The sequence below is a fragment of the Sphaerodactylus townsendi genome, linkage group LG10, assembly GCF_021028975.2.
Source record: "Sphaerodactylus townsendi isolate TG3544 linkage group LG10, MPM_Stown_v2.3, whole genome shotgun sequence".
In the NCBI taxonomy this organism is placed as follows: domain Eukaryota; kingdom Metazoa; phylum Chordata; class Lepidosauria; order Squamata; family Sphaerodactylidae; genus Sphaerodactylus; species Sphaerodactylus townsendi.
Genome location: NC_059434.1, coordinates 31,262,836 through 31,281,986, shown reverse-complemented (window position 1 = coordinate 31,281,986; position 19,151 = coordinate 31,262,836). Strand labels below are relative to the sequence as shown.

The 19,151-nt window shown below is 41.0% G+C and overlaps 1 protein-coding gene across 2 annotated transcripts in view; it reads left to right on the top strand.

Annotated features, from left to right (window-relative positions):
* Positions 1-19,151, top strand: part of STOX2 (storkhead box 2) — a 136,659-nt gene that overhangs the window by 41,031 nt on the left and 76,477 nt on the right. The window contains exon 1 of one of the 2 annotated variants that reach the window (XM_048509233.1): positions 15,465-16,733. The exons of the other annotated variant lie outside the window; for it this stretch is intronic. Coding sequence (XP_048365190.1) covers positions 16,568-16,733 — 166 coding nt within the window. The 5' untranslated portion in view covers positions 15,465-16,567. Of the gene's footprint in view, positions 1-15,464; positions 16,734-19,151 lie in introns of those variants that run through there. 2 annotated transcript variants of the gene reach the window in all.

The following is a 19,151-nucleotide window of genomic DNA, read 5'->3' as shown; positions in this document are numbered from 1 at the left end:
CTTCCTTTTTTGAGGCACTCAAAGCAAAATATTTATTAAAGGATCTATTTATTTAGTGCATTGCATGCTTTTGTCTGTTAAAAAAACACACTAAAATCTTAATTTGCAGTTGAAGGGTTTTTCCCCACCCTCTAGCTAAGCTTTTCATTTCTCTAAAGTAGCAGTCTAAGAAAGTGAGATCTGTTACCTCCAGTTGTAGTTGTATGCAATAATGTGGTGTTTAAGCCATAGTTGAGATGAGATTTTAAATGTTCTATGCTCTTTGTATCACAAACTGAATCCAGATTAAGTGTAGCCTTAATGTATACAGAATCCAAGTTCATTCTTAGATCGGTCTGCTGCTTTGTTTTTGGCCACAGCTTTTCTCAACATACTTCGTTCTTTGTCCACACTAGCATGACTTCTTTTTTGTGAGCAAAAAATGTATCTTACAGGACACAACAGGTTGTATATCTTCAGAAATGTTTCCACTTTGTTAGGCAGTCAGAATTCATAGTCTGTGGCAAGAGAATAGATGTTAATCTTCTTAAAGGCAGAAGATAAGATTTCAGAATCGGATTAAATATTTGTGTTCCAGTGTTAGCAGACCTCCCTGGATCTCCCTGACAATCAATAAATCCTTTTTATACTCTTTTGTTCCCTTGGTCTGCTTTTCAGTCTTTCAAGTTAAGAGTTTATTTTTAAAAGAGCTATATACTTTAAAATATAAGTTTAAGAATGCCTAGAATTTTGGCACTAACTCGGACTTGCTTTTTTGGCCCTGACTGCAATACATAATTTCTTAAAGAATTCCCTCAATATCTGGCTTTCGGGGGTGACCGTTGAGAACATGAGTAGAGATTAATGTGCACCCTTCCTTTGAGCAGCAAAGGGTGTCATGAGACGGTACCTTTTTACAACTCTGCTGGGTATTTAACATATGAGCAGCTTTCCTGGTGGACTGACTCTTTGCTGAATAATAGAGTTTTTATTTTGGTTTTTGAATTCTCCTGGCAGAAGTAGCACAATAGTCTGATTTTTTGTTATCAGCAATAAATGTAGTCGCCACTAGAAACAATAAACTGTCGGATGAAGAGACAGACAGGGAGCCTACATACCAGGCCAGACTTACAAAAGTACATACACTTGATAACTACTGAAATGTATAAATGAAAGAAAAATACTTCTTACTGAGATACCATTTAATTCACTGTCAGTTAATGGTCAATATTATTATGGTTAGGCATTGCTGCTCATTATTTGTGCAGTAGAGGGCACCATTTTATGTCAAAACAATGAAGCAAACTGGTATTGTTTATTAACTGCACGCTGTTTAAAAGTTGGAAGGGAAGGCAGCATGGCATAGCCTGATCTTGTGCGATCTTGGAAGCTAAGCAGGGTCGGTTCTTGGAAGAGAATTTTCCAGGGAAGGCTATGCAGAGGAAGGCAACGGCCAACCACCTCTGCTTTTCACATGTCAGTTGTCACTCATGCAAGCCTTTTAAAATACACTGCATTAAAGTCCAATTAGTTTCTGTCTTCGTGCTTTTCTAGCGAAGTGGTGTCTACCGAGAAGATTGAGAGGGGCTTGGAAAATTAATGTTACCAGTTTATATAGGGCTCTTGAAATATTTCATTGCTTATGTTAACACCTCATTTCCACTGCTTACAGAGTTTGTTGAAATTGATTTGCTTATGTACTGTGATGAGGGTTTTACTATAAAAACCTAAACAAAATCGTAATCTTACAAATGTTCCAAATAGATAGAATATGCCATTTTGTACTGGCCACTTCCATGTAGACGATGTGTTCTACCTTACCTTTGAAACTTGATGTGGGTTTGGGGAGGGGGGAATCATTCCATTAGTTATTATTCAGTGGCTTGACTTAATGATTCCCGAAGTTGCTTTGTCCTGATTTTTTCCAGAAAGATTAGAGTCAAAACAGGTTTGCTCACAGATGGGAAGGTACAGATTTTGGAAGCTCCACCGCTCACTTGATAATTCCCCCTTGTCTTCCCTGGTACCCACCTTTTCCTCCAGACACTTTTTTGCTGGTTTCTCTCCCCTCAGAAAATTAGTAGTAGGTTTATCATTATAGTATTGCACCAGTATAGCAATATGCCTTCAACTGATTTTTTTAAGACATCAAAAAGCACTTTGGGAGCAGGGGGACAGGGAGCACAAGGATTTACCTCGGAGAATACCTCCACACAGATCCACCATTGCTGCTGGAAGTGCCCCTGCATTCATAGCGGCAATGATTGTACAAAAAGGAATTTGTTCTTGTAGATACAAACTTGCTGACCAAAGGAGACATTATACATTATGCTGGACACAGCAGTACCACAAAGAACAGTGTTTCTGTCTCAGCACCCCATAATGTGTAGAATGACTTGTCACATGCTGTGATACTGTCAGGCTGTCCATTGTCACACAATCTCATTGTGACATTATTGATTTGAACAGACTATATGGTATTGCCATTTTCAGATGGAGTTTCATGTTGGGATGCAACATAGAAATGTATCTCATTGTAGAAATGTTTGCTCTGCAAAAGACCTGACTTAATGGTATGCTTTGCAAAGACAAAGGGTTTCAAGCACTGGAATGATATTCCAAACGGTTTTTAAAAAGTATTTGCAGTACAGTATAGCAGATGCATATCTAGGGAAAATGTAGCCTGGTGCAAAATTTGAATCCCCCCCCCCCCCAATATGGACAACTGCCCTTCCCCATCACAACCAAACAATGGGGTATTTTTGCACCAGGTGTTGAAGTCAGTGTATTGACCCTGGGGGAAGGAGAACGGGTGTGGGGGTGATTTTCCACTCCCCACATGACTAAATGGCCCCAGGGACCATAGTGCTCCTGCAGTATAGTGATAAAGTCCAAAGTCTACAAGGACACTCTACTGTTGCACTTTTACTTACAATACAGTGTTACAGTAACTCTATAGGAAAAAAACTTGGCATGCCAAAAACATTATTGTTATCTTAAAGCATTATTGTTATCTTATTGCACAGAATTGGTTGTTCTTATCATTTTATCTGCTTGGATAAATTGATTACAGAAAAGGATCCTTAATTTCTGTAATTGCATCTCGTACTGTGTAAAACATTATAGTCTGTAAATAATATGTTTAATATAAATTTTAAAAATTAAAGCATGTACATTGGAAAGAATATTTGGCCAGCTTTCTCATATCTGCAATTTCAGTTGAAAAGAATGCCCGTGTCACATTGGATTCACTACTTCTGTTATTCCTGGACATCAGAGCATCTGGGCTGCTTTGCAAGCATCAAGTCCCAGGGTCAGTTCTTGGCATCTTTCTCTGCAGAGAACCATGGAGCTTTACTGACAATTGATGGTTTGATTCAGTGTAAGGAAGCTTCTCATGTGGTCCTTTAGTCATGTTCTTTGACTCATAATTATATAAAACGAAGTAGGTGGATTCCATTAATATTCATGTGTTTGCCTTTACAATTCTTGTGCAGCAGTTACAAAATATGTCAAATATGAATGCAGATATACACACACATGCATACAAATACGTAACCACAACAAAGACCGTGCAGTGATCCTTGTAATGTATGTGAAACTTTTAGGATCTGTCAGCATAGTGGTAACCATTGCAATTGTGTAGTGATACGTTCATGGCCCTTTTCACACTACAGGCTTAATCTAGATTAATTATTTGAGGCTGCTCCATAATCCCTGAAATTTTGGTGCTGCTGCGGCACTATGGTATTTGTAGTCCATGAACATCTGGAGAGCCACAGGTTGCAGATCCCTGTGCTAGCCTAAAAACTGTGCCCCCTGCAGGCCAAAAACTGAAAAAACACTAAAAATACAAAAAAAAACCCCACAAACGGGGGCAGAGCTTTAGCCATGTAATGGGGGGGGGGGTTAAACCCAGGAACCTCCCCCTTACCTATATCCTTGTGCATAAACATTTCTCCTTCTAAGCAAATGCCATCACTGGATTTTGTTTTCTTTGAGGAATCCTGGTCTTCCAAAGTGAGAAATGCTGTCCTCTTCTGTAATAAACAGACTTCACAAGTTGTAAGTGGCAAACTAATTAAAATTAAGGGCTCCCTTTCTAAGTGCCTTTCTTCTGCTGACTCCCTTCTATTTTCTTTTTTTTTCTTTTTTTGCTTAAAATTTGGGTAATCTGAAAGAAAGCTGCCAAATCTTGCCATATGTTGATCTCTTTTAGTAACTTTTGCTTTCAGGAAGCTAAGTTCTACTAATCACCTGTAACCTTCTAGCCTTTTTAGTTATTTTATAACAATTTGATGACACTTGACTGTGAGGAATTCTAATAAAGTATCAGCAATATAGTTAGAATAAAATTAATAGCAAATAAAGACAGTGGCATGTTGCCTATTATAATTCACGTTAAAGGGAAAATATGTTTTTATGGTTGATGCATGAATGTTTATGTGCGTCTTTTTTTAAAAAAACAACTGTTTACTTTTATAAATGCCAGTTTCCATTAAACTAATTTAGACTGGTGCAGATGATAGTGGTATTGGATCCAGCAATGTGAAAGCATAAACTGACTTCATGCAGTTCCACTTGCACAAACCCTGTGCAACACCTTTCACTTTTCTCCCCGTGTACTATAGTGCCCAGATATTGGTTGCACGTGATCTTCAACAAATGGAAATGCAAGCTGGGATATAATAACTTAGCCTTCAGTTGCAACTGCCTGTATCTTTTAATCTTTTTCCTCATCTATGAGGTCTAGAACCTTACTGTGAAAGTAAATGTTGATATTCTAATTTAGGGTTCAGCATGACACGGTGAGGGGGCAGATGTGGAGGATCTGCATGATCTTGTTTGCAAGAATGAGGTTTAGTGTTTTAACACTTCAAAGGAAGCAAGAAACCAAGCATTTAAACTGGCAGCCCTGAAGCTTCAAGCAGTAGGCAGTTTTAATCTTGACAATTTTAATCCTACCCTTTTATGTTCAGATTAGGAACATGTGGGGATGTGCTGAAAGAATGCTTGCAGGAAGCTTTTTGTGGATAGCTCAATAATAGCATCAATGGTTCCATCCCATACATATCTTTGTTATATCATTGAGGACTACACAGTGAGCAAAAAAAATCCAGAGATTTGAAAATACTGCCTTGGTGATTTATTTTGAGTTTCGGTCTTACGTTTTGTAACTAATAGTCACCAAACGGCCCAATCCAGGTGGAGGGGGCCAAATTGTCTAGTGCAGGGGTAGGGAACCTGCGGCTCTCCAGATGTTCAGGAACTACAATTCCCATCAGCCTCTGTCAGCATGGCCAATTGGCCATGCTGGTGAAACTGATAGAATATGATCTATTTATCTGAAGCCGCAGGTCCCAGTCATCGAGGACAGTACAGCCCCGCCTGCAGATTTGCCCTCCTCGGGGCACTTACCCTGGCAGAGGGGCAATCACACTGGTGGGTGGCCACTGCAGTTCCTTGGGACACCTGGATGTTGCTGCCAGCCCAGTAGGAACTTCAAAAATTTTTTGTCTCCCACTGGAGTAGCAATTTACTTATAAGTAACCAAACTAATTTTACAACACAACAACAATATGTTTCGGAACAATTATTACATCTCTCCCACTGGAGTAATGAAAAAAACTTTTTCTTGTTACAAAGAATTACAATTTACATGTGAAACTAAATTCCAAAACATGAAAATACTTACAAAGGCAGGTCAAGGTTTTTCAAAAGTACAATAGTGCTTATAATCTGCAAAAAATAGGTAAATAGTTATAATTATAGTGTTCAATCAGTGACCACTATAATTTTAACTATTTATAATTTATAGTTTAAATTTACTATTTAAACCTTGACCTGCCTTTGTAAGTATTTTCATGTTTTGGAATAATTTAAAGATGTTTCATGTGCTAGTGTTTTTGGGATGGCGCCCAGCGTGCCAATTACCACTGGGACGACCTCAACTGGTTTGTGCCATAGACGCTGAAGCTCTATTTCCAAATCATGGTGGTTCCTCCTCCTCCTCCTCCTCCTCCTCCTCTTTTTCTTCTTCTTCTTCTTCTTCTTCTTCTTCTTCTTCTTCTTTTTCTTCTTCTTCTTCTTCTTAAGTGTCCATTCAAAAATTGTGTTAACTTTTTATATCCAAATGCAAAATATATTCTCAAAGGAGTCTTTATCTCTGTGTTACTCTTCAGCAGGTAGAAGACTGCTACCTCTTTGCATGGCTTTCCTTGGGCTTTAGATGTGAGTTTATTAGCCTTATCCTAATACCTCTAATTGCTGTTGGGCAATGTTTCTGTTTGTGGTGGTGATTCACCACCTTTGTAATGTTTAAAGCCAAGATAAACACTCATCATGTTTTTCAACAATACTGATACTTATCAAGGGTTACTTCCACTAACCTTACTATTTTGAAAGGTTTTACTGTGCTTGCTATGTGGCACATTTGCAACTATACTCTGTGCCCATTTCCCCTCCTACAAGAACCTTTCCAAGTTAAAAACAAAAGTGCTGACATGTAATATTTCTCAGCTCCCGACTTCGTTTGCCTGTGTACCAGTGATTCCTCAAACAAACTTGAAAATTGCAGGTACCGCTTTGGACCTTTAGAGAAAATCAAACACAGAGTGTAGTAATAACCTAATGGTTGATATGCAGTCTGATTTGTACATGTTTAATCAGAAGTCAATCCTACTAAGTTAATTAGTTTATCCTAAGTAAGTGTGCATATGATTGCCATACTAGTTGAACTTAATAAAGACATTAGCCTGCTGTTTCTTTTTTTATGCTCTAGTAGTAAGAATGGGACATAGACCTGGAACATGTCCTACATAAGATGTAAATTATGTAAGTTTTGTGGCAGAAATATATATATAGAGAGAGTGGCTTAGACTAGCTAAATAATAGTTTAAATGGGGATGGATGTTAGTCTATACTTGGTTTCTCACTAAGTATCTATTGCATGGTGGAGGGCCACAAATTGATACACAGAAGTCAGTTGTACTACTTGTTTGTATGTATAAGTATGTTAAAGGACTGGCTGTGTAAGAAAGAGATACTCGAGTATAAGTAGAGTTTTTCAGCACATTTTTTGTGCTGAAAAAGCCCCCCTCGACTTATACACGAGTCAGCTGTATTTTAAAAAATATTTTAGGGTTTTTACTTTGTCGGCTGCTGGGGGGTGCAGTTTTTAGGCTAGTGGTCCCAAAGTTTCAGGATATCATCAGGTGACACTCCTGATGATACCAGTCAAGTTTGGTAAAGTTTGGTTCAGGGGGTCCAAAGTTATGGACCCCCAAAGGGGGTGTCTGATTGGAAACTAGCTCCCAGTAGTTTCCAATGGGAGCTAATAGTAGATGGGACTACATTTTGAGGGTCCATAACTTTGGACCCCTTGAACTAAACTTCACTAAACTTGGGTGGTATCATCAGGATAATCTCTTGCTGATACCAGCCAGGTTTGGTGATGTTTGGTTCGGGGGGTCCAAAGTTATGACCCCCAAAGTGGGTGCTCCCATCCCCCATTGTTTCCAATGGAAGCTAATAGTAGATGGGGCTACCCTTTTGAGGGTCCATAACTTTGGACCCCCTGAACCAAACTTCACCAAACCTGGGTGGTATCATCAGGAGGGTCTCCTAAAGATACTCTGAAATGTTGGTACTGCTAACATAAACATTCCTCCCCTGACAGGTTGTGTGAATGTCCCTTCTAAAATGAAACCTGCCATGTACAATTTTAAAAATATGTACACTAAAAATAATGAACTATTCTTTTTAAAAGCAGGGGAATTTTGAGTCACAGTGAATAGGCATGTTTATTCCAGTGTTTATTGTAAAATCCATTGTTTAAAACCCTTCCTTACAAAAAAGCCAAGGTTGATACCATATTGTTCTTGTTGACCCTCTTTTCCACTTACAGAGCTAGTTTACTGTTTTTCTTTGAAATAAATATTCAAAAACATTTAACCTACTGATGCCTCAATTAATGTAATTTTATTGGTATCTGTTTTTATTTTTGAAATTTACCAGTAGCTGCTGCATTTCCCACCCTCGACTTATACGCGAGCCAATAAGTTTTCCCAGTTTTTTGTGGTAAAATTAGGTGCCTCGACTTATACACGAGTATATACGGTAATAATTTTTACTCCAGCAGATACCATTACATGGCTTATATGCTCTCCAAATATAACAGCAGACACAGTTTGTCTTCCCTTCCTCATCAAAGAGCTCTTTGGCAATGGCAAATAGTTCCCCCACTCCCTTGCTTTTTAAAGCTACTGTCTGTTAAGTTCTGTCTGTAACAAGAGAGCAGCTGTTGAATTGTTTCAAAAGTGAACACCAGGCATTAGTACATCTTTTTTCCTCTTTTCAGAATCTCAAGAGAAATGATTTAAACCAAAGGATGGCTAGACAGGTGGTTCGCTGGTCAGATAAAGACCAGAATAGTTTTTTGCTTGCTGCCTTGGCTAATTGAACCTTGCTGTTTGTTTTTATCCCATCATATTTCAACTGATGTGGTTGTTAATTCCTCCTTACTGCTTTCTTGTCTACACTAACAGTGCAGTCCTAAAATGAATTACACCTTTTTCTAATTCCGTCAGTGTCTCTGGAATGGTGTAATTCTGTTTAGGATTGCACTGAAAATGGCAGATGATTAATATGGTAAATGTTATGGAAGATACATGTAAAGATGAATCCCTGCTATAGACTGTACTTGGAAACTGATGTGACTTTTTCAACTTCAACTTCCAGGAGCTGGCAGGAATGTAGGCCAGGCAACTGTCTTTGTATTCTTTCTGCCGTAGAACTCAGGGTGGCAATCTATCTATCCAGACACTGATGCAAATGGAACTTGCTTAAATTTTTCAAGGATGCTACATCACGGGTGTTCCAATCATGCATGTATCCCAAAATAAACTTTGCTGACACAATGAATGGAAAGCAGATAATCAGAGGACCCCATCTCTAGATAATGTTTAAACACAACCATATTGCTCTACTAATGATAAATTCACCTGTGTTCATGGGCATGTTATTGGTTAAGTGGCTTAACTAAAAGTTGGCCAAATTCATGTCCTTAAGAGACCAGACAGCAGCAAGCTTGTTAATTTCTGTTCCCATCCCAAGCCTCATTGCAAGTTGCTTTCAAACCTGCAGAGTGTTAAAAGCATCTTAAAGTGAAATTTCATTGTGTTCTGCTGTTTGAGAGAGGAAAATGGCTTCCTTGTGCTTGTGAATACTTACCTATTTATGTTCTTCTGAATATGCCCTTGACTTGTATATGTCCCTAGAAAATATCTATTAAAGGGCTATGTTTTGTCCCTGTTTCTATATTTAATATTTATGATATGATGATGATTATTATGTTATTAAATGTTATTATTATTATGTTAATAAATGTTATTAAAGCTGCAAGTCTTATAAAAATCTTACATCTCAGAAGAAATGTGAGGCTACAAATATCTAATTTGCTCTTGAACCATCTACTGTTACAGATACTTCCACGCGGAGTTCTTGCTCTGCCTTGCTTCCCAAGCAATAATTATTTTGGAGACTTCCACTATGGTGAATGGGTCTTCTCCCTTGCTTTGGTAGAGATTTCCTAAGGGAGCATATTCAAAGTGCTTTGGTAAAAGTTCCATTTCGCCATCTTCCTCACTTCTAGTGGGCCTTTTGCTGTTTTTTAAAAAACTATTTGTAGTAGGCTGAAACAAAACACTATAGTGATACACAAGCTACTAATTAAAAACAGAACAGCAAAAAGCACTCTGGAGGTGACTAGCCCCACATAGAGGCTCTCTTACCACGGCCAATGAAGCAGTAATGAGAAAAAACAGACTGGCGTTTTGTGGCAGCAACCTGAGAAAGAACCCTCCTTCAAATAATCTGTATTTATCTTTGCCTCACTTTCACTTGTCTTTCAGTAGAAATGGGACACGTGCTGTAGACTAGTATAAAGGAGTTTTTTACATGGAAGTATTGAGTTAGGTAAATGTGACTCCTGAGATGGGTGTTTATTTCACCTTTGGTTCTCTTACCCTTCAAAATATTGGCAGTAAGATCTTATGCTGAGCCATAAAATGTATAAGCCAAGATGCTGTGAACTGAAGCATCTGAGTTCTGATAATTCAATACGTAATATTTTTAACAACGTAATATAAGTTATCTTGTCTTGATTAACCCTACAGGGTTGCCATAGGCTGTCTGCAACCTGTCAGTACTTTGCATCGCCAATATAAATTCTGTATCCTACTTTGAATCTTCTGAAAAAATTCCTGTTTGTAAGACGGTAAAAAGGAATACTTCCCAAAGAATCAATGTAGGATATAAATGAAGATTCCCCTCTTTCTTTCCCCAAATGCAACTTGAGGAAGCCAGATTGACTAAAAATATGATTGTATAAATAAACACACAGTAGAAATTTAAAAAGTGTGTGGGGGAACAGGTGAAAGAGAATGTGTGAAAACATTACCTTCCTGTCATCACGTATTCCAGGCACAAGAAGTGACAGAAATATGATCTGAAGCTAGTTTAAGAGGTTCTATAATTAAGCCAGGATTAGTATAACAGCATAATAAACCTGATATTTTCCCGGAGATAAATTGCAGAGTAGCCTAAGGGTCTTTGAAAGGCTTTTTCTTTTTTATTTGCAGGCCCCTGCTCCTGCATCATCCGGTTTGGAATTCTTTTATGAGTTCTCTCTCTCTCTCTCTCTCTCTCTCTCTCTCTCTCTCTCCCCCCCCCCTTAATTAATTTCTTTAACATTGTCTCCAAGAAGGTATATCTTGAATAATCTGAACTAGAAAGTGTGCACATAATTTAAATTCCACTGGTAGCGCACACAAAAAAAAGTGATATGTGAGTGGAGTTATAGGCAGCATAAAATTGTGATTTTTTGCCAGCTGTTTCATTCTGTGGACCCCCACAGATGCACATTCCTCTCTGTATCTGATCTGAATTATGATGAGTGTTTTTGAAAAGGAGCAAATTGATCGTGTAAGTGGCAAGTGCCCTAAGAAAGACTTTGTATTGTGTCCCTGCTTTGTGTTAACTTTGGCTTGCACACGTGATTGTCAACATTGGAAAGACAAAACCAGTAACTTCCTAAAATCAAAGGGCAATGGTAAGGTGATCCTGGGCCTCTCACAAAAACCATCTTCTTTTGAAAGTCACCTGAAAAAGAGAAGCAGCCCTGTGTACTTGATCCATTGGCATTATGCTGTTTTTTGTTGCTTTTGAATAAAATGACCCAGTATTCTTTTCTATATTACATAACATTTTGTACATTTTAAAAAAGTGTCTTTCCTATTCTTCAACTCATTCTGTAGAAGTAGAAATTAGCAGAAGTGATGCTTCACAAATGTTACTCTACCATGCCCAACTTTGTTTGCTCTTGAGATGCCCTTCTGCTTTGCCCTTGAAGAAGCAGATCTGTAGTCTGGGAAAGCTCTTGGACCAAAACCTGCTGTGGATAAGCAGGTGATAGCTGTGGCCAGGAGTACCTTTCACCAGCTTCCACTGGTTATCCAGCTGTGGCCTTTCCTGGGCAAAAAATGGTTTGGCCACTGTGGCTTATGCTCTGTTTGCATATAGATTACATTACTTTAATGTGCTCTGGTGGATTGTGTCCTGAGAAACATCTGTTGGTACAGAACGCTGCAACCAGGATGTTGACTGGAGAGGGTCATGCGGATCATATCATTCCAGTTTTGACCCATCTACACTGGCTCCCAATTTGTTTCTAGGCACAAGATGATGGTCTTGACCTTCAGTGCCCTGTATGATTTACCTGACATACCTGAAGGACCACCTACTCCCTTATGAACCTGCTGGACCACTACTCTCATGTTTGGAGGCCGTGCTTAGGGTGCATTTGACTTATGAGATTAGGCTGGTGATAGTATGGTAGCAGGTCTCCTCAGCCATGACAATTCAGATTCTGGAATTTTCTCTCCAGAGCCATCTGTCCCCTTTGTGTTGCCATCTTCTACCAGAGGGTAAAGACTTTGATAGTTTCTGCATGGCCATGCTGCGGGGGTGCGTCAGCATAAACGACGCTGACGCAACCCCTGGGACCGTTTGCATGGACGGTCCCGGTAGGGGTGGGGAAGATGGTGCAGAGGCTGTGCAGTCCCTCAAATGCCTTACTGTCCCCTCCGACCTTCCGGCGCGTTGCACAAGCCAGGGGACATGCCCCCCCTGCCCTGCACAACAGTTCTGGAGTCGCAGGGCGGGGGGGGGCATGTCCCCTGGCCTGTGTGACGCACCAGAAGGCCGGAGGGGACGGTAAGTCATTCGGGAAAGGGGGGGGGGAATGGCGCCTTCCAGCCACTGCTGTTTGCACGACAGCAGTTGGAAGATGCTGTTTCCAAAAAACCTCACGCCGCCTCCCATGCGAAAACTAGGATGCTGTTTATGGCCCATGCGGAAAGGGCCTTTGTTTCATTTGACATTCCCTCAGTGATGCCTCCTTCCTGACCAATGTTTCAATTGCTGTTTTCATATTTTACATGCATTTTAACTTCAATTATATGTGTTTTGGGGGTGTTTTTAATGGTTTTTAAATGTGATTTTCCTCATGTGTGCTTTCAATTGTTAGCCACCTTTGTGCCTCTTATAAGGGCACAAAGGTGGGGTACAAATTTTTATAAATAAAATATCTACATATTATGAACCTGTGAACTGGATGAATCCTAGTTCTAAATACTGAGATCTTGTACATCTTCCTACTTCTTGATCCAAGATCGTTGATAAGTTGAGATGGGAACTGCTAGCTGATGGTGCCCCAGTAATAGCCATTGAAGTACCAGTCAAAGAAACTTGCATAGGCAAGGTGAGACGGCAGGATTTTTCTAGCATGTTGTCCAGCATCTTATGGCCAAAGGCATGTCCATGAATATGGATATTTTCTTATCCATATTTGTGTCATGGCTGAACACTAGTAAAAACTATTCTGCTTGAGTGTATGATTTGTAACACCATTGGTCTTTTTTATGTTGCTGCCATACACCAAGTTTTTGTTCTCAGTGAGCTTTCTGTTATCTCTTTTTCTGGGCTGCTGCAACCAAGCCATGAGTATACATGTGTATTTAGGATTATTTGTCCCCAGTGTGCATTACTTTGCATTCACCAGCAGTGACTCTGATCTGCTAGTGTATTGTCTTAGTGTGAAGGTATCCCCTTCTGAGCTGTTTGTGACTGTTTTGAACTTCATTATCCTACATACTTTGACATTGTCTGCAGACTGAACCAGCTTGCTGTTCACTGTCTTGTGTTTTGTGAATAAAGAATACAAAGATCTTTATTAGTCTTCCATTGCTCTCTGCCGTAAGAAATATTCTGTTTCTACACAGCTAACACTCAAAGTTTCATCCTGTCCACTTAATGACATTTAGTTATTTGTTAGGATATTTGTACCCCAGTTTTCTCCTCAATGGGGATCCAAAGCAGCTTAATTCCCCCCTTTTCCATTTTATCCTCACAGCAATCTTGTGAGTTAGGTTAGGCAGAAAGAGAAAGAGAGAGATGAGAGAGACAGAGAGAGAGAGACTGACTGGCCCAGGGTCAACCAGCAAGCTTCAAATGCAAAGTGGGAGTTTTAACCTAGGTCTCTTAGATCCTCTCCCCACACTGCTACACTCTACTGCCACTCTCTTAGAAATGTGGACTTCTTTGGCAGTAAGGGGTATACAGTGGTTATTGTTAGTCAAGTCGTATGTGACATCAGACAAAATGTGATCCTTCATGCTGTGGGAAAAGGTGGGATGAAAGAATGCACCTTGCCTCTCTACTCAACCAGTGCATCCATCTTTGGGATAACATTCAAATGTTACCATATTCAGTGCCTGCAATCTATATGGTTAATTCCTAGAATAAATAGAAGGGATTAAGTGTGTGTATGGATGCTATTTGTGTTGGTTGTGCTCATGGACACTTGTTTCAAAGGCAGGCCAGCTGTGTGGAGAGGGGTGGTGCATTTTGGATATCATTAGCTAGGACTGTTTGTAGGGTTATAACAGTGAATGTGAATGAGAGCTGTCTACATGCATCCTTTTCCCAGCCCATGTTCACATTGTTTGGCCCTTTAGAATGAAGGGAGTTATGACGATTCATCTGGTGCTGGATGCTTCTAGATCAAGGGTCTGCAACCTGCGGCTCTCCAGATCTTCATGGACTACAATTCTGCCATACTGGCAGGGGCTGATGGGATTTGTAGTCCATGAACATCTGGAGAGCCGCAGGTTGCAGACCCCTGTCCTAGATCCAACCACAAGATGCAAAAGTAGCTTTGCACCACCTTTCTGTTGATTGTCCAAAATGGTTTGGCATAACAGTGGATAGCAGCAGCTTAAAGAAAATACATAGGAAAAGGAAAGAACATATTGGGTACTTTGGTAAAGAAATATATTTGTAAATAAAATGTACACCAAGCCAGTGACAAGATGAATGTAATTGGGCCAACTGGAATCAAAGTAAATTACATTGTCATTTGAGAGAAAGTATCTGAAAATAAAGAATCTGAAAATAAAATGTCCCCAGGCTGAGGTAGTCTGTAGTGCTGCATATAAGAAATTAACCCTTTAACCTCTGTGCAGGAAAGTATTGCTGGAAGTTGATCCTACGTCTGTGGTCCATTTTCTGTCTATATTTGATTAGATAAGGGGGGAAGAGTAGACCTCATAAATGGCTCACGGAAGATAATAAATAGGGAAAGTAAAACATGTTCAATAGTAAATAAATAATAGTAAATAGTAAATAACACTACTTTGAATGAAAAAAAATTGTGGCTTTTGTGATTAGACAAAAACATAGTTAAAATTCCTTTTCGGGGGAGGGAAATGTTAATCTCCAGACTGAAAAGAGCAGTACACATATGTGCTGTATGAACTTGCATGTTCCCTAACTAATGACACAACCCAGCAAGAACTTCCACTTGTGCATTGTTGTTCCATAGTGATTCCCTTTTGGCATGGAAACAGCTGTATGCAGCCTGGGTTTGTAACACAGACTGGGTGTGTATGTGTATAAGGAAAAGGGCCAGTTAAGAAACTGCTTCTAGTCAAGTTGGATTACTTTGCTCTGGAGTTTTCTACCCCAGCTGTCAAATTACTTGATTCCCTCCTTCTGCCTCTTTGGACTCTAAAGCTATTGTTTAGGACAGACCAAGAAATCTTGCGGTCCTTTTTTGGGTTCAAAAAGAAAGAGGGGGCAGGGTTTTGTTTTGTTTTTCTCTCTCTGGTTCTGAGGGAACAAAAGAAGAAGAGCCGGCTGGCTTGTCATTAAAAAACGCAGCTTTGTATGTAAATACAAGCTGATTATAGATTGGGGCATAAGCCAAGGTTTGGGTCAGCCTAAGGGCATTGTGCATGAAAATGAGCGCCGCCTGACTGGCTTAGCGCGTCTAACTCAAGACAGCTCCTCAATGAGCGTAAGGTTGGGTGGCTGCCTCGTTTCCTGCCTCCCAATAGCGATTCCCTGTACTGGAGGCGCAGAGGCAAGCAGGGCAGGCGGTCGACGCTGGCTGGTCCCCCCTCCCCTCCCCTGAATGGAAAAACGTTTGGATTAATTTTGCAGTCCGGTGGTTCAAAGGCTGCAGGAGATGGCTCTGTCGACCGGCGGACGTCGGCGCATTTTGAAGCGCAACCTTGCCTGCGAGAAGGAAACAACGCTTGTTTTCAAGCCTCAGCCGCAAGAGCGCGGAGGAGCCAGGAGCCTCGGCCATTAGGACCATCTGCCTGCATTGCACGCGACCGCGGCTGCTTCGTCTGTTGCTGCACCTTGGATGGCTGGGCGAGGGGTCTGTCGTGCCAGTGCGGCAAGAGAAGCCGTGGGTGCTGCTACTGCCGTCGCCGCCGCCGCCATGAAGCTTGCGAGAATGGTTGCTGCAGCCATGATTTTTGCAAAGGCGGCTTCATTGATGCTTGGCTTGGATGCTGATAGGTCGGAGGCAGGAGAGGTGGGGGGGACAGCAGCATTTGGCCGCGACTAGCACTTGTATGGCATTGCAGATTGGATGCTTCCCTGCTTTGCTTCCTGCAGCCTTTCGGGTCAAAACCAAAGGCCGTCTGGTTTGCCTAATTTGCTCGGGTCTTTTGTGTCCCGGCTGGCAGTTGGCTAAGCCCCTCTGTGGTGAATCGAGCTATTGTGTTGGGACCCCAGAGCCTCCTCGCCACGGAGCTGTTCTCTCCTTCTCACCTCCCCCCCACCCCGCCACCCCTTTCTTCAGTCTCTCTCTCTCCGCCGCCGTCGCCGCTGCTACCCCCGCCTGGGAAGCCACACCATTTGCTTCCCCTCCACATGACTTTGCAAAGCTGGGTTTAAGGGCCAATAAAGTGTAATGCATTGCGGGACGTGTGTCACATCGGCTCTTTCGGGGGAGAGGAAAGGAACGGACCCGCAGCAACCTCGGATGGACGAAGCGGCGGCAAAATGTTGCTTGCACCGTCGAGCCCAGTCGTGCCTGTAAAGCGACTGGTGTAAAACATTTCTTTTTTTGCAAATCCCCGAGATCGTGCAGCGAGCAAGCTGCGAGGCCTGGCTCATGCTTCTGCCGCCGTGGCTGCTCCTGCTCGTGGTGGATTAAGCCAAAAGGAGCATCGAAATGAAGAAGACTCGGAGTACAACCTTACGGCGAGCTTGGCCTAGCTCGGATTTCTCCGACCGGGTCTCTGATCGCATGAGGTCCCGCAGTGAGAAGGACTACCGCCTGCATAAACATTTTCCCCCAGCTTTCCTTTCCCAGGCATCACGGGGCTACATGACATCAGGTTTGTAATACAGCTTTGTGTGTGCTGGGGTGGGTAAACATGTGCATCTATTTGTTGCAAGGTTTGGTCCCGCATGTTTGCTTATCTCCCCCGTGCAGTGTTAAAAGAGGTTATTTGGTGACTGATTGGCATCGGTTGGAATGAATAATGCAATTTCTTTTAAAGCACCATTTTTACATCCACCATTTTGTACCTCAGGAAGATTCACAGCAGGGCCTGCTCAATATGGTGTGGAAAACCTTCTTCTAGCCACCCCCACCCACCCTTAGAGATACACGAAGGGAGAAATTGTCAAACCTGTATTCTCAGGAAATCAAAATGCCTGGGACACGTGATTCCAGAGCCCCCCCCCCTTTTTCCAGGCGCCTTGTGCTGAATAATGATTACCAAACCAGAGATTCTCTCCTAATCTAGCTAAATACAATTATCTCAATAGGCATTTCTGTGTTTCATTTTCTGCACAAAAAAAGTGTTACCTGCTGTTGCAGGCCTGCAGATCTAGTCTTTGTGTTCCAGATGGCTGTCCCCCCTTCCCCCCCTCCAGGAAATTTGCTGGGGATGGAAATGAATATTAAATGTAAACATTTGTGTGTGTGCATAGAGGAAATGAGTATCTATGAATGCACACGCTGTGTGTATGTTCTTCTATTTACTGCTTCAGCAGAAGCTCTCTAGAAATAATGAACACTGCACCAACATGTTTGTGCATGCATAGCAGGATGGAAGCACAAACAAAATGCAATGGTAAAGCTGTAGGAGATTGTAACTAGAGGGAGCCTTAATCTTTTGAATGAAGAATTAGCAAAGGAACTGTGTCTCAGATCTGTTGGTGTACATGAATCTGATTCATTTCTAGCATAATGTAATGGTTTTTAAAATTCACCCAGTCAAGAGGAAATTTTAGAAAATACCAAACAGGGCCTATACGTATGTAATGTCCTGGGAATCTCCTTTGTTACTTGACTGCTCCAATAGAGTGATGATCATACACAGTGTTTCATTGTCAATATGTCAAAAACGCATTTACCATCAAGGCATGTTTTCCCAGTAATGTTAAAGAAACAAAGGTTTGTTATCACACAATTCGCAAACTTTGGCGTCAAATCATAGATGGGGAAAGGGAAAGCTGAATAATCTTTTCAGTTATCAGTAATGTACACTTATTATTTTGGTTATTGTTTTCTTTTTTGTATGCATATCACCTGAGCCAGCAGTGGATTCTCCAAGCTTTTAAAATGTCTTTTGCACCTTCTGTTATCAGCAGCCTTCAACATAAAGGAGAGAATATTCTGTGGAAACATCATTTTGAATGAGTTTTGGTCAACAAGCGTTTGTTTCCCCTCCAAAGACCTGCTTGAAGGGGAAAATAATTCAATTTATGCTGGAAAGGAACTCTCATAGTTGGAGTTTTGTTGCTGCAGTACATCCAGCAAACCTCACCTATGACAAACCTGACCTCACTCTATCCACCTATTAGAACTGGTGCTTTTAATCTCTTCATGCTGTTGTGTAGATTTGGAATATTTTACAGAAAAATAACATCATGTCTAACTGAATAGTCAAGTAAGCTTTGTGCACCTGTAGGTAAAGTCCTGGAAAGAGGATGAAATTAGTAGTGCTGGTGGAGTTATCTATTTGTCTGCTTCTGTAAGCATTTTACAGTAATATGTATGAATTAAACATGCACACACACACAGACACACATTCTTGATTAATAACAGAAGAAACGTGGTGGAGGATGTATGACCCAGTTTGGCAATACCACATACGTGTGAACCTGTACCTGATTTGGGACTACAAAGATTATGCTATTGTGTCAGAACCTTCTAAAATGGAATGTTACATCTATGAATATCTTGAAGGCGAGTATCTGCAGTGCTACAGTGCAGGAGCGTGTGGTGTGTGTTGAGAAGTGAGGGGCGAGGGAACAGGTGACACACTATGAGTAATACACTATAATTGTTAGGAGGGTAGCACAAGTGGCAGTTGAAATGAGAATGATGTAAAGCGAATCCAGCGTGCTGTAGCTGCAAGAGAAGTTTTGTGGCTTGCCTCCCCCCCTCCCCCTTAATGAACTATGTCCTTTGCCTTTCCAAATATTGGTTTTGGGAGAAATGGATACTGTATCTAAACACTTGGGCTCTTTTAAAAGGAAGCTCTCTTCCTGACAGGAAATCTATAGGAAGTCTTCTTGCAAAAAAAGTTGCAGTGACTATGAATACAAATGCTTCCTTTGTCGCCCAGAACCTTCAACAGGAGAGAGCTCTATGAAACACGTGGCTGTTTGGAGTCCTGCATTCTGTTTGTCCAGTCATTTAGCCAAATAACTTTAAGTATTGTGGTGTCCCCTTTTAAAACAAGCATTTGCGCTGTTTGAAGGGTGGAAAGAGAACACTTCTAGCTTGAGCATTATTGTTT